The sequence below is a fragment of the Nerophis lumbriciformis genome, linkage group LG33 (assembly GCF_033978685.3).
Source record: "Nerophis lumbriciformis linkage group LG33, RoL_Nlum_v2.1, whole genome shotgun sequence".
Lineage (NCBI taxonomy): Eukaryota > Metazoa > Chordata > Actinopteri > Syngnathiformes > Syngnathidae > Nerophis > Nerophis lumbriciformis.
In genome coordinates, this window is record NC_084580.2 from 12,207,158 (window position 1) to 12,222,874 (window position 15,717).

The following is a 15,717-nucleotide window of genomic DNA, read 5'->3' on the forward strand; positions in this document are numbered from 1 at the left end:
ACAAATTACACACCTGCAAATCAGTGTGACTTCTGCTGTTGCCGTATCCGTAATACGCCGATAGGGAGTAGTTTTTATTTACACGATGAGTCAGGTGTGTTTTGACCTCTGCCGAACCCCTGAGGCTGACTCACCGAACCCCTAGGGTTCGATCGAACCCAGGTTAAGAACCACTGGTCTAGTCTCTTACGTGAATGAGCTAAATAATATTATTTGATATTTTACGGTAATGTGTCAATAATTTCATACATAAGTCGCTCCTGAGTACAAGTCGCACACCCGGCCAAATTATGAAAAAAACTGCGACTTATAGTCCGAAAAATACGGTATGCCTGATAGAAAACACTGAAACGTAAAGTACGGTTCCACTTTCCCAAAATGTTCTACATTGATGCTACATAACTTTGGATTTTCCATAGACATACTACTGATCAGCAATAGCAATTTTATAAGGCGATTTCAACACCTCCAAATTTGGTAACGAAAACTACAACTAGATGCACATTAAAATCAAACAAAGTATGTAATAGGTACTGTACAATACTTAGAGTATAAACACTTTGTAGGGTGCAACAGTAAGTCTAGACAGACATTCAGCCACATGGCAAAGACTACTTCCTAGCTAGACAACACACCATAGCCTATACATTACTGCCATCTAACGTCTTGGAATTGCAACCGCATGCAACTATGCAAACCATATAATACTTGCAAATGAGGCTATGAAAAAACAACTGGACATCACAGTTATCCTAATCAGCTAGTTATTAAATTTGTATTTTATTAGCAAACAATTAACATTTTTAACATACATAAAAGTAACGAAAATGTATACTGTCGAGCACCGGTATGGATTCCCGGGTACCATGAATTGGTAAGGTATCAGTTCAAATGTAAAAGTAGTCCGTAGTCATGTACATGTGGTCAGTGAACACATCACAGCAGTAAGTAAAATTGGTGGAATTGATCCATGTGAACACGTCCAATAGACAAGAGATTTGAGGAAGCTGTCGCCATTGTTGAGGCCAAACTTGTCTATATTTCGTCAACGGAGTCAATTTTTTTTTACCAGTGAAGAATTTCAGAATGTAATGTCTGTTAAGGCTCAATGTCCTCCGTTCAAATTGTGCGTAATCTACAGCTTTTATCTCTTATTTCATAAGCAAGTTTCCCTGAAAAAAACAAGTTCATTATTACTTAGAAAAACAAAAAACATACCTTTTATTTAACTAGGAAAAAATCCCATTGAGATTAAAAAATATTTTTTAAGGGGGTCCTGGCCAAGAGGCAGCAAAGTTACACTTACAATTACATTACACATTAAAATGACAGGATGGACATCAAGTAAAACAGTTACAGATAACTGGGGCTGCTTCAAATTCTCTCAGTTTAGATTTAAGAGCATTTGAGGATTAAAAAATCAGTCAGCTTCCAGTCTCTTTATAACATATTCCAAGCACAAGGAGCTGCATAGACAAAAGCTTTTTCCCCAGCTCAGTGCGAGCAAAACGAACAGAGAGCAACAGATCTCAGAGCATAAGAGTTGGTACTTCTCTGAGAATTCAAAATGTACAAATGTAATCGGGCAATAGTCCCAGAAGAGCGTTGTAAATAAAAGTGTACCAATGACACTGTCAGAGAAGGCCATCCCACCCGAGAGTACAAGTCACAGTGGTGAGTCATGGCTCTACCGTTTGTGATGAACCTCAAAGAAGCATGGTAAACACAGGCCACCATCTGAAGACAGGAACGAGTAGCATTCATATACAAAATATCACCATAATCTAGCACAGATAAAAAAGTGGCAGAGACAAGGTGCTTTATTACACCAAAAGAAAATCATCTCTTATTACGGAAGAAAAAACCCAATTTAAGTTTTAGTTTCTTCACCAGTTTATCAATAAAAGGTTTAAAAGTGAGAGAGTCATCAATTAAAACACCAAGGTATTTATATTCATGCACCACTTCTATGATATTCCCTTCAAGAGTGGACACTACCGGGGGAGTTTGAGCCACCTTCCTATGTTTGGAAAACAGCATAAGTTTTGTAATAGATTTTATTTGTAAAAAGCACTTTCCATTGAGCAAACAACCTCAAAGTGCCACAGTGTATTAAAAAAAATATATATATATATACATAATAAAAATAAATAAAAACTAGAACGAGCACGCATATATCTAAAAAAAAAAAAAAAAGGCTTTTTTTAAAAAGAAGGGGTTTTAAGCGCTTTTTTAAAAGCATCCACAGTCTGTAGTGCACTCAGGTGGTCAGGGAGAGCGTTCCACAAACTTTTAAGTCCGTTTTAAATACTTTGTTCACAGCGCTACGTCTCTGAAAATAATACTCATTCATTTTTGTGCTTAGCCAAGACTAAAAGTAAACCGATAACATGCGTTTGTCCAAAATACTATACGTTGTTTGTCTGGCTAACGCTGACAGCCTACTAAATGCTACATGTTTTGATTCAATGTTACCAGTGTGAAAATACCAAAAAGCTATTCGCTGTCTCTTTATTAGCTCACTAGCCCAAGTTCCTTGGCTTTGCTTTCATAATGGGAATGACAAAAATCTCACCAAATCGTTGTTTTTTTTACTGAAGCGATCATGACAACGATTGTGGCAGTTAACGATGCCGCACGTTTGCGCCATTTTTAGAACTTCTTAAAGAACAAAAGTTCTTCACAGTCTTGCATTCAGCCATGTATGTAAGCTATTCAGAGGCCAGCAAGACCCACAATGCATTGCAATTATTACATCACACTTTCAAGTAGTGCTGGGCGATGTGGACGAAAAAATATACCTCGATATATTTTTACTTAAACTCGATATTCAATATATATCTCGATATATTTTTCGGTGAAAGTATACATATAAAGATATTCATTTTTGAGCGATATTCAGTGAAATTGAACTGTAGACAGTCAGTGGCACTTTAATTAACCCAGTTAGTCAAGATGGGTATTAACAGCACAGAAAATAAACTGTTTAAGTAGCACAGAATTACATAACATAAATAAATTGGAAAAAATTATTTCTATGTAAAATAAATAACATACCGGTAGCTATGCAAACAATACAAAATGTATCAAACTCAGATTTTAAAAAAAATACATTTTACAGGCAGGCACTTTGTGATTTCCCTTCCTGGTTCGATGATCCGCCCTATCTTGCCTCTGATTGGCCTGTCCCTAACCGATCGTGACTCATCATAGTAAACAACCAACCAATCATGGATGTTCTTATACGTGCAAACACGTTTTGGAAGGAGGAAGGGGAGGGGTTTAGTAGCCCATGGAGGGGGAGCGGGGGAGAACAAGGAACACAACAAATTAGCGGCGTTTGGTCATTTTAACGTGAAATAAATAATATCGATATTACGATATTTTCTCAATTCATATCTTGTTTAAAAATATATCGATATTAGAGATGTCCGATAATATTAAATGCTTTAAAATGTAATATCGGAAATTATCGGTATCGGTTTCAAAATGATCGGTATCTCTTTCAAAAAGTAAAATGTATGACTTTTTAAAACGCCACTGTGTACACGGACGTAGGGAGAAGTACAGAGCGCCAATAAACCTTAAAGTCACTGCCTTTGCGTGCCGGCCCAATCACATAATATCTACGGCTTTTCACACATACAAGTGAATGCAATGCATACTTGGTCAACAGCCATACAGGTCACACTGAGGGTGGCCGTATAAACAACTTTAACACTGTTACAAATATGCGCCACACTGTGAACCCACACCAAACAAGAATGACAAACACATTTTGGGAGAACATCCGCACCGTAACACAACATAAACACAACAGAACAAATACCCAGAACCCCTTGCAGCACTAACTTTTCCGGGACGCTACAATATACACCCCCCGCTACCTCAACCCCATCCCCCCCCCAACCCCGCCCACCTCAACCTCCTCATGCTCTCTCAGGAAGAGCATGTCCCAAATTTCAAGCTGCTGTTTTGAGGCATGTTAAAAAAAATAATGCACTTTGTGACTTCAATAATAAACATGGCAGTGCCATGTTGGCATTTTTTTCCATAACTTGAGTTGATTTGTTTTGGAAAACCTTGTTACATTGTTTAATGCATCTAGCGGGGCATCACAACAAAATTAGGCATAATAATGTGTTAATTCCACGACTGTATATATCGGTATCGGTTGATATGGGATTCGGTAATTAAGAGTTGGACAATATCGGAATATCGGATATCGGCAAAAAAGCCATTATCGGACATCTCTAATCGAAATATCTTACAAACTCGATATATCGCCCAGCCCTACTTTCAAGCCAATTAGGACACAAATATTAGCAACACTAGCATAGCGATGTGAGCTACATGCTAACATTACACTTTTAACAGCAACATCATGCTAGTTTACACTTTTCGCTGAAGATAAATATACAGGTCCCATGACTGGCTGACTGACAAATAGTTGGCAGAGCTCCCAAATGTATTTTAAGACGTGTGGTGAAGCCTTTTTTCTTTGTTTTGTTTTTACAACACGTTTATAAAATTGTGTCTGAAGTTGATGAATCCATTCATATTTCTATGATTGTTGTTTGTATTGTTTTACCTAACTGGCTGTTTTATGTCCCAAGTGTGCCCTAGATAGAGAGGGGAGTGTGCGTCTCTTACCTGATACATTGGCCATTTAATTAGACCGAGGGGGATTGTGTGGAGTGGCTCGGGAAGTTCACAGGGGCTTAGCTCAGGAAAGAAGGGAGAGAAAAGCGAGGGAAGGAAATAAAAGACAAGGTGGCTGTAAAAGCGGAGGTGGGGGCACTCACTCGCTTTGTCCCCCTCTAGATTGTTCTCGCTTCAAAATTCTATACCCTTCACTCTATTCCTTATGCTCTTCAAACAGAGAAGACGGAGGCCCCTATCCTCTCAACTGCCCCTCGCCCCTCCCCTTTTTTACCCCCTTCACATTCCTCACTGCTTTGTTTTCTCCATGTTTTGCTTATACACCACACACACACACCAAAGAACGGGTACCCTTATCCCCAATCATCCCCTCCCCTCCCAAGTCACTATTGAATTAACCAGCACTGGCTAATTATGCTTCCTCTTTTCTTCTCTCTGTGGCGTCTTTAAGACTAACTCTCTTTTAGCCTGGACTTAGACACACACAAGGTACATTTCTCTTTTGCGGTGCATGTCTGCCTGTCTATGTGTGTGTGTGTGTGTGTGTGGTGGGGGCTTCATGTTGAAATGTGGGGAGTGGTTGAGTGTATTATTTGATTTAGCTTGTGCCTCCAAATGTCTGTGGTTTGCGCAGGTATTTTCTGTCTGAATCGTTCCATTTCCATTTTTTTCACTTGTTTAAGACTAAGCGGCATGTTGCTCAAAGGTGTTTGCATGCAACTGTTCAGATTTATTACAGTACACTCATATAATGTTTGTGTTTGCAGGTATTTCTTTGCAGTATTGGCCATCCTAACAGTGCTAGGGGTCCTGAACGGATTGGTCCTTCTTCCAGTGTTGCTGTCCTACTTTGGGCCCTATCCTGAGGTAAACATTTGCCTAATGATTAAGGGCCTGATTTACTAAGATTCAACATACCACCCCAGCGTGTGCAAACTATAAAATTGTGTGCACTATAAGTGGATGTGTCTTCGTGCACAAATAAAAACAAGGGCAAATTTAGAGAAAAAAATGTTTCTGGGGGCTGTTATATCTATTTTTAGGAACACTAATACACAACCTCACATTAATGTCTCATTGAATGCTAAATTTTTTTATTACAGACCGCCCTAAAAAACGGAATGGAATTTAAAATTTTTTTACTGAATGAGACACCCAGAATGTACATGAAAATAAAGAATTTGGGATTTACAATATTAACTATGACCGATAAAACACTGAATATTGACAACGTATGAACGCCACAACCCTCTCCATCGAGATATTTTACAATCAAGCGAAACGCAACAATAATGCAACAAACACAGCGAAATATGAACGCGAATGGTAAAAGACAACAACAAAAAACACCTACAATCTGATGTATCTGATATATCACTAAGCTTTAGAATTTTGACATATTATCTGGCGTTTTGTTTCGTAATAATTTGCAAAAGCAACGTTTCTTACCTTCTGGTACCTGCTAATGTGTATTTTGGATCGGCATAAATCCTGAAAAATTGCATAGTCGATAATCTTCTTCTTTTTCTCTATCTTCTTATTGGACATTCATTCTCTGCTGTTGCCATTTCTAATATAAGGTAGTGTAACGTTTTTACTTATATCTGTCAGTAAACTCGCCATGAAAGCGCTAAAACATACCGGTGTAGTGAGTTCACATTATTCACCCAAGGAACTTTAGTTATTAGAGAGTTCCGGTCGGACGGTTTTTCACGGGACACATTTCCGGTGTGGTTGTTTCCGGATGAGGAGATGCTGCTCCGTTATTGATTGAAGTAAAGTCTGAATGTCATTAAAACAGTTAGCTCCATCTTTTGACACTTCTTCCACTCCCATCCTTGCACGCTACACCGCTACAACAAAGATGACGGGGAGAAGACGCTGCCGAAGGTGAGCCACGTAAATAAGATCGCCCACAAAACGGAGCATCCTGAAGCGGCTGTCAGAATGCAGCTTGAAGATGATCTGTAAAACATAATCTATGCAACATTTTGACCAAAGAACCACCATTACATGTTATGTAGACCCCAAGGAAGTGATTTCAATTTAGAAAAAAATAATAATTATTTAACTCCTTTAATGCGGTGCACCTAACATATGAAAAAAGATAAATAATAGACCATAGGTGGCACTACAAATTTGGAGTGTCATGAAGAATGCATGGTATGCTCTTATAATTTAAGTGCCCTTTCCTCTGCTTTCATTTATATCCCAGGTGTCTCCAGTGGATGGACGCTGCAGGTTACCCACCCCCGACGCCCCCTCCCACGTGGTCCACTTCTCGGTCCGACCTCAGCCCACGGCGTCTGCCTCGATCACCTCAGGCGCCGCCTCGGACTCCTCAGATTCCGAGTACAGCTCCAACAGCAGCGCGTCGGGCGTCAGCCAGGAGCTGCAGAGCTACAACACGCCCTCTCATAGAGGACAAGCGGGAGTGGAGCAGCAGCAGTACCGCCTCCACACCAGCAGGAGCAGAATAGGCAGGACAGAGGAGGAAAGGAGGGCAGGATCAGGACACAGGCGCTCAGCCAGGCGGCCCGAGCCTGCAGCCTTTAGGATGTCCTCGGTAAGAAGACTTTTGTCACTCTTTTTAGCACAATAAAAATGATCAATTCATTCATCTGTTAAGAATGATTCTTATTGTCAATTAATCTTGTCTTGAAATAATTGAATTGCAATGACAATAAGGCTTGAAGTGTCACTTTCCTTGATATTCTGCCACATCAAACTAATATCCTATTTTAAATCTATTGATGAAATGTTAATATTCCCTATAGTTATTTGGTATTTGTTTTTTTTAAACATGCATGTTTACAGTTTCTCATCACAACACGTCCGAAAAGGAGTAGGAAGAAGCAGGGTTTATTTAATCCCACCCCTCTACCATTGCATAGCCATTGCTAAAACATTTGTTCACTTCCTGTGATCAATCTGTAAACCAAGGAAATACATGGCACATATCATGATTAATAATTACAAAAAATTATGATTATTCATTTTTAATGAAGAAACATGCATAAGCTACACTTTTTACTAGAGTTGTCCGATAATGGCTTTTTTGCCGATATTCCGATATTGTCCAACTCTTAATTACCGATTCCGATATCAACCGATACCGATATATACAGTCGTAGAATTAACACATTATTATGCCTAATTTTGTTGTGATGCCCCGCTGGATACATTAAACAATGTAACAAGGTTTTCCAAAATATATCAACTCAAGTTATGGAAAAAAATGCCAACATGGCATTGCCATATTTATTATTGAAGTCACAAATGTCACGACTTGATCTTGGGAGTTTGCTTTTCCGGGATGCAAGGGAAAGTTGGCATGGGCGAGACGGGAATGAAGGTACATGATTTATTGAAACACTAGAACTACAAAAAAGGATCAAACCAAAGCGTGCACAGTGGCGGAAACTATGAACAATTAAACAAAACATAAACTGTGGCTTGATAAACAAAAACTTACTTGGCATGGAACCGGCATGAAAAAAGAGCAGCAAGGATCATAAGGGTGTGCAGAAGCATATATTGGGTGAGGTCGTCAGGCCGAACAACAGAAAATGAATGAACTTAAATACTATGGACATGATTAGTGAAAGCAGGTGCGTGACTCAAAACGTGAAACAGGTGCGTGACGTGACAGGTGAAAACTAATGGTTGCTATGGTGACCAGACAAGGGAGTGAAAAGACAGAAACTAAACAAAACATGACTTAAAACAAAACATGATAATACAGACATGACAACAAAGTGCATTATTTTTTTTAACATGCCTCAAAACAGCAGCTTGGAATTTGGGACATGCTCTCTCAGGAGGTTGAGGTGGGCGGGGGGGGTGGGTTGCGGATGTTCTCCCGAAATGTGTTTGTCATTCTTTTTTGGTGTGGGTTCACAGTGTGGCGCATATTTGTAACAGTGTTAAAGTTGTTTATACGGCCACCCTCAGTGTGACCTGTATGGCTATTGACCAAGTATGCCTTGCGTTCACTTTTGTGTGTGAAAAGCCGTAGATATTTTGTGATTGGGCCGGCACGCAAAGGAAGTGCCTTTAAGGTTTATTGGCGCTCTGTACTTCTCCCTACGTTCGTGTACACAGCGGTGTTTTAAAAAGTCGTAAATTTTACTTTTTGAAATCGATACCGATAATTTTGAAACCGATACTGATAATTTCCGATATTACATTTTAAAGCATTTATCGGCCGATAATATCGGCAGTCCGATATTATCGGACATCCCTACTTTTTGCTGATCTTTTTTTAATAATAGAGATTTGTTTTCATTATTGGTATTACTCTTTTTTTAATTTTTTTTTTTATTAATACATAAAAAATATTTGTCATCTGCTCAATTCAAAGAAAAAAAATAAAACAATAAAGCCTGCTTGTATTTTTAAAAAAAACAATAGTAATATGAAAACAAACAAAAAAAACAACTATTTTGTGTGTACGAAAAGGAGAAGGATTTTATGCCTCATCACTCTGATATGATAATATGATTCTCAATCAATACAATGCATGATCTTACTTTTATTTGCTATTATTGTTATTATTTAAGTATTTTTTTATATTTGATTTATTATTAGAATACTAAACATCACTTAATTGTTTCCCTCTCAGGGTTCTCAGGGTTGTAATGCGGGGCCACCACCCAGCACCACTCAACGTAACAGGGACCCCAAGGGCCAGCCGTCCCGGCATGCCCAACCCCCACCCCGCCCACGCACGGACGCTTTTGAATCCTCCACTGATGCCGGAGGCCGCGCTCACAGCCACAGAGAACATTCTGCGGGCCATCGGGGGCGCCCCTCCACTCACCACCACCCCAACCCTTACGGCCAGCCCATCACCACGGTGACGGCGTCAGCCTCCGTCACCGTCGCCGTCCACCCCCCCGCCGGCTCCTCTTACCCGGGTTACACTGCAACGGACAGTTACTGCCAGGAGGAGGAGCCCTCCTTTCAGGACCCCCATGTGCCTGTGGACCCCCGCACAGGTGAAACGGAGGTGGAGGCCATGGAGCTCCAGGATCTGGAGTTTGAGGAAACTGAAAGCAACAGAGGGAGGCGGGCCAGCTGAGGTACAACCTTTGATTATCAAAAGGTCCCATGTAATAATATTTTTCATTTGTCTTAGAGGTGCCACACGTGTGTTGGAAGTGCATTGTTACAAATTATAGCCTTGATGCTGGAATTAGACCTTTTTAGAGAGTTCTTTTAGTAAGCCTTTCTGGGAACACGTCATTTTGTGTCTCTAGCTTTAATGGTAATGTTAATGAGCCCGCCCGCTATTGTGTACTTTTATCTACTTTTTACATATACACTGTAATTCTGCACTTGTCTCAAAATAATAGATGCCATAAATCAAATACCACATACAACAACGTAACATTAAGGAGTGGGACAGTAGGACACACATTTTAGCAACTAGCATAGCATTTAAAACATCATCATACTGATACAGATGTCCGATAATATCGGCGGTCCGATATTATCGGCCAATTAATGCTTTAAAATGTAATATCGGAAATTATCTGTTTCAAAAAGTAAAATGTATGACTTTTTAAAACGCCACTGTACAGAGTGGTACACGGACGTAGGGGGAAGTACAGAGCAGTTGCGTCTCCCAGTCATACTTGCCAACCCTCCCGAAAGACTCCCGAATTTCAGTGCACCTCCTGAAAATCTCCCGGGGCAAACATTCTCCCGAATTTCTCCCGATTTCCACCCAGACAACAATATTGGGGGCGTGCCTTAAAGGCACTGCCTTTGCGTGTCGGCCCAATCACATAATATCTACGGCTTTTCACACACACAAGTGAATGCAAGCATACTTGGTCAACAGCCATACAGGTCACAGTGAGGGTGGCCGTATAAACAACTTTAACACTGTTACAAATATGCGCCACACTGTGAACCCACACCAAACAAGAATGACAAACACATATCGGGAGAACGTCCGCACCGTAACACAACATAAACACAACAGAACAAATACCCAGAACCCTTTGCAGCACTAACTCTTCCAAGACGCTACAATATACAATATCAGAATATCGGATATCGGCCATTCTCGGACATCTCTAATATTAAGTTAGCCTATTTGCTGAAGAAAAACAAAAAATATCCAACTAATGTCTCTAGCCGAGTGACACATTGTTGACAGAGAGCCATGTTTTATTTTAAGATGCATAGTGAAGCCTTTTTTCAGAGCTTTTCTACATTCGGCGCATACTACGGATATAACCATATTTCAATTTCATATCACGGGCATTGTGACCATAATCATTATCAGTATTGTCACGGTATTGTTAAATGTGCTCAAAAAGTACTTACACACACATTGAAATGTTTAACCAAGTTTATTTAAAAATAAAATAAAATAATATATAGGCACAACACACTACACTTTCTTGGCAGAACAATACATTAATACAATAAATATTGTTCTGGCTTTTTCAAACACATACCGTATTTTTCGGAATATAAGTCGCACCGGAGTATAAGTCGCACCGGCCGAAAATGCATAATATAAAATATAAAAAAACATATATAAGTCGCACCGGAGTATAAGTCGCATTTTTGGGGGAAATTTATTCGATAAAACCCAACACCAAGAATAGACATTTGAAAGGCTATTTAAAATAAATAAAGAATAGTGAACAACAGGCTGAATAAGTGTACGTTATATGAGGCATAAATAACCAACTGAGAACGTGCCTGGTATGTTAACGTAACATATTATGGTAAGAGTCATTCAAATAACTATAACATATAGAACATGCTATACGTTTACCAAACAATCTGTCACTCCTAATCGCTAAATCCCATGAAATCTTATACGTCTAGTCTCTTACGTGAATGAGCTAAATAATATTATTTGATATATTACGGTAATGTCTTAATAATTTCACACATAAGTTACTCCTGAGTATAAGTCGCACTCCCGGCCAAACTATAAAAAAAACTGCGACTTATAGTCCGAAAAATACGGTACTATTTTAATTTGAGTGTTTAAATATGTTTATCTTCTTTTGTTTTGTTTTCGCTTTCACTTTGTGACGTCACGTAATTTCACTTACCGTTATTATTCCTCGGCATATGGATTGATCTCTCTGTCTCGGAGAGTTTTTGATTGATTGATTGACACTTTTATTAGTAGATTGCACAGTGCAATACATATTCCGTACAATCGACCACTAAATGGTAACACCCGAATACGTTTTTCAACTTGTTTAAGTCGGGGTCCACTTATTGATTCATGATACAGATATACTGTATACTATCAGCATAATACAGTCATCACACAAGATAATCATCAGAGTATATACATTGAATTATTTACATTATTTACAATCCGGGGTGTGGGATGTGGAGGGGGGGGTTAGGTTTGGTGGATATCAACACTTCAGTCATCAACAATTGCATCATCAGAGAAATGGACATTGGAACAGTGTAGGACTGACTTGGTAGGATATGTACAGCAAGTAGTGGACATAGAGAGAGAGAGAGAGATTAGAAAGCATAAGAATATGTATCTACCGGTACATTTGATTATTTACATTTGGTTATTTACAATCCGGGGAGGTAGGATGTGGAAGGGAGGGTGTTAGTTTAGGGTTGAAGTTGCCTGGAGGTGTTCTTTTAGTGTGGTTTTGAAGGGGGATAGAGATGCCCTTTCTTTTATACCTGTTGGGAGTGCATTCCATATTGATGTGGCATAAAAAGAGAATGAGTCAAGACCTTTGTTAGATTGGAATCTGGGTTTAGTGCAGCCTGTAGGTTCATTGTTCACTAATAGATATTTTAGTTGCTCAGACAGCAATGTTTTATACAAGTTTAGATTTGGGTATGTTGTTTCTTAAAGGGGAACATTATCACAATTTCAGAAGGGTTAAAACCATAAAAAATCAGTTCCCAGTGGCTTATTTTATTATTCGAAGTTTTTTTCTAAATTTTACCCATCACGCAATATCCCTAAAAAAAGCTTCAAAGTGCCTGATTTTAACCATCGTTATATACACCCGTCCATTTTCCTGTGACGTCACACAGTGATGCCAACTCAAACAAACATGGCGCATAGAACAGCAAGCTATAGCGACATTAGCTCGGATTCAGACTCGGATTTCAGCGGCTTAAGCGATTCAACAGATTACGCATGTATTGAAACGGATGGTTGTAGTGTGGAGGCAGGTAGCGAAAACGAAATTGAAGAAGAAACCGAAGCTATTGAGCCATATCGGTTTGAACCGTATGCAAGCCAAACCGACGAAAACGACACGACAGCCAGCGACACGGGAGAAAGCGAGGACGAATTCGGCGATCGCCTTCTAACCAACGATTGGTATGTGTTTGTTTGGCATTAAAGGAAACTAACAACTCTGAACTAGGTTTACAGCATATGAAATACATTTGGCAACAACATGCACTTTGAGAGTGCAGACAGCCCAATTTTCATCAATTAATATATTCTGTAGACATACCCTCATCCGCTCTCTTTTCCTGAAAGCTGATCTGTCCAGTTTTGGAGTTAATGTCAGCAGGCCAGGGAAGCTAGGGTCGATATTCTTCTCTTGATCATCTTCGGTGGCATAAGGGACGGTGTGAGCCAAGACATCCAGGGGGTTTAGCTCGCTCGTCTGCGGGAACAAACTGCCGCCATTGCTTGCCGTGCTACCGAGGTCCTTTGTCCCTGAATTGCTCACACACTCCGGCAGATTCAATGGGGGTCTGGCGGCAGATTTCTTTGACTTTATCGTTGGAAATGCATCTGCTTTGAGTGTCGCAGGATATCCACACATTCTTGCCATCTCTGTCGTAGCATAGCTTTCGTCGGTAAAGTATGCAGAACAAACGTCCAATTTCTTGCCACTTTCGCATCTTTGGGCCACTGGTGCAACTTGAATCCGTCCCTGTTCGTGTTGTTACACCCTCCGACAACACACCGACGAGGCATGATGTCTCCAAGGTACGGAAAACAGTCGAAAAAAAGGAAAATAACAGAGCTGATTTGACTCGGTGTTTGAGAAAATGGCGGATTGCTTCCCGATGTGACGTTTAATTCGCCAAAATTCACCCATTTAGAGTTCGGAAATCGGTTAAAAAAATATATGGTCTTTTTTTCTGCAACATCAAAGTATATATTGACGCTTACATAGGTCTGGTGATAATGTTCCCCTTTAAAAATGTTAATGTCTCTTGTATTCATGTTTGCATTTAAGTGTAATACCAGTTGTTCTGCTGTTAGTCATTATACTGTTTATTGTTATATCCTTAGCTTGGGGTGGGAATGAGGCGATATCATGTCCATAAAGAAGGGGGTGTTACTGTTAGACCATCATAAAAGTTTGTTTTGCATAACAGATTGCCATAAATACAACCATTGAAAACATAACTAACAACAGTGTTTGTCTTCCAGTGACGCTGTGTGCGCATGTCATGGCCAAAGATGGACTTTCTTCTCTGTAAAGCTAAGCCTGGCATGGCTCGGTCCAGCCCGGTCCGCCTCTGGTCCTCATCAGCCTCCAGTGTTCCCGTCATGGTGCTCATTGTTACTGTAACTCCATGGTCGCTTGTCCTAAATATGTCTGTCTATATTTAAAAAGTTGTATACATATGTACATATGGAAAAGAAAACAAAGTAACAGACTGGGGCTGCCATATTTGATGGCCTATGTGTGTGTATGTGTGTGTGTGTGTGTGAGTGTGTGTGTGTGTGTGTGTGTGTGTGTGTGCGTGTGTGATAGAGGTTTACTTACTGTTCACTCCTCTGAATCGATGCCAATTTGGAAGATTCATTAGGTCACTGCTCACAATATGTTGATAACATCGTACAATTTGAACTATGCAAATGTATAACGGAGTGGAAGGTGTGAGTGTGTTTGTGTGTATAGAGTAACACAATGTCTTTCAACGTACTAGGGATGTGCACTATTGGGGGGAAAAATGTATTTAATTTTTTTAAATATTCACGCTCATGGTGTTATTGACCTCCTAAATCCGTGCCAGAGCAGAATAGTGCGAGTTTAGCTCAACTTCCTCTAATTTTTAACCCAAGTAACACGTCAAATAGAATTTGCCAGGCAAGTACCGTATTTGTTTTTGCTCCCTCGGAGCAGTAAACAATACTTTTTAATAATTGTTTAAAAAAAAAAATTTTTATTAGAGTTGTCCGATAATATCGGACTGCCGATATTATTGGCCGATAAATGCTTTAAAATGTGATATCGGAAATTATCGGTATCGGTTTCAAAAAGTAAAATGTATGACTTTTTAAAACGCCGCTGTGTACACGGACGTAAGGAGAAATACAGCGCGCCAATAAACCTTAAAGGCACTGCCTTTGCGTGACGGCCCAGTCACATAATATCTACGGCTTTTCACACACACAAGTGAAAGCAAGACATACTTGGTCAATAGCCATACAGGTCACACTGAGTGTGGCCGCATAAACTACTTTAACACTGTTACAAATATGCGCCACACTGTGAACCCACACCAAACAAGAATGACAAACACATTTCGGGAGAACATCCGCACCGTAACACAACATAAACACAACAGAACAAATACCCAGAACCCCTTGCAGCACTAACTCTTCCGGGACGCTACAATATACACCTCCCGCTACCCCCCCCCCCCCCCCCCCTCCGCCCACCTCAACCTCCTCATGCTCATGTCCCAAATTCGAAGCTGCTGTTTTGAGGCATGTTAAAAAAAAATAATGCACTTCGTGACTTCAATAATAAATATGGCAGTGCCATGTTGGCATCACAACAAAATTAGGCACAATAATGTGTTATTTCCACGACTGTATATATCGGTATCGGTTGATATCGGAATCGGTAATTAAGAGTTGGACAATATCGGATATCGGCAAAAAAGCCATTATCGGACATCCTTTATTTTAAGCCTATGTCATGTATTAGTTTCACCTTGTAAATCTGATTGCGGGAATAAACGAACCTTTGCATAATATTCTAATTGACTTACACCTGTACGTAACACCTGCGTACCACCAGTTTGATAAGTGCAAGAATCATGTTTGTTTTT

General features: G+C 39.8%; 1 protein-coding gene across 3 annotated transcripts in view; it reads left to right on the forward strand.

The window, feature by feature from the left end:
• The window catches only part of ptch1 (patched 1), a 159,338-nt gene extending 144,521 nt beyond the window's left edge, over nucleotides 1-14,817 (forward strand). For 2 of the 3 annotated variants that reach the window (XM_061928961.1, XM_061928959.1), the window contains exons 21-24: nucleotides 5,430-5,529; nucleotides 6,878-7,228; nucleotides 9,287-9,746; nucleotides 14,084-14,817. In XM_061928961.1, coding sequence (XP_061784945.1) covers nucleotides 5,430-5,529; nucleotides 6,878-7,228; nucleotides 9,287-9,745 — 910 coding nt within the window. In that variant the 3' untranslated portion in view covers nucleotide 9,746; nucleotides 14,084-14,817. Of the gene's footprint in view, nucleotides 1-5,113; nucleotides 5,152-5,429; nucleotides 5,530-6,877; nucleotides 7,229-9,286; nucleotides 9,747-14,083 lie in introns of those variants that run through there. The other variant, XM_061928962.1, reaches the window with a different exon arrangement.
• The last annotated feature ends 900 nt before the right edge of the window (nucleotides 14,818-15,717 follow it).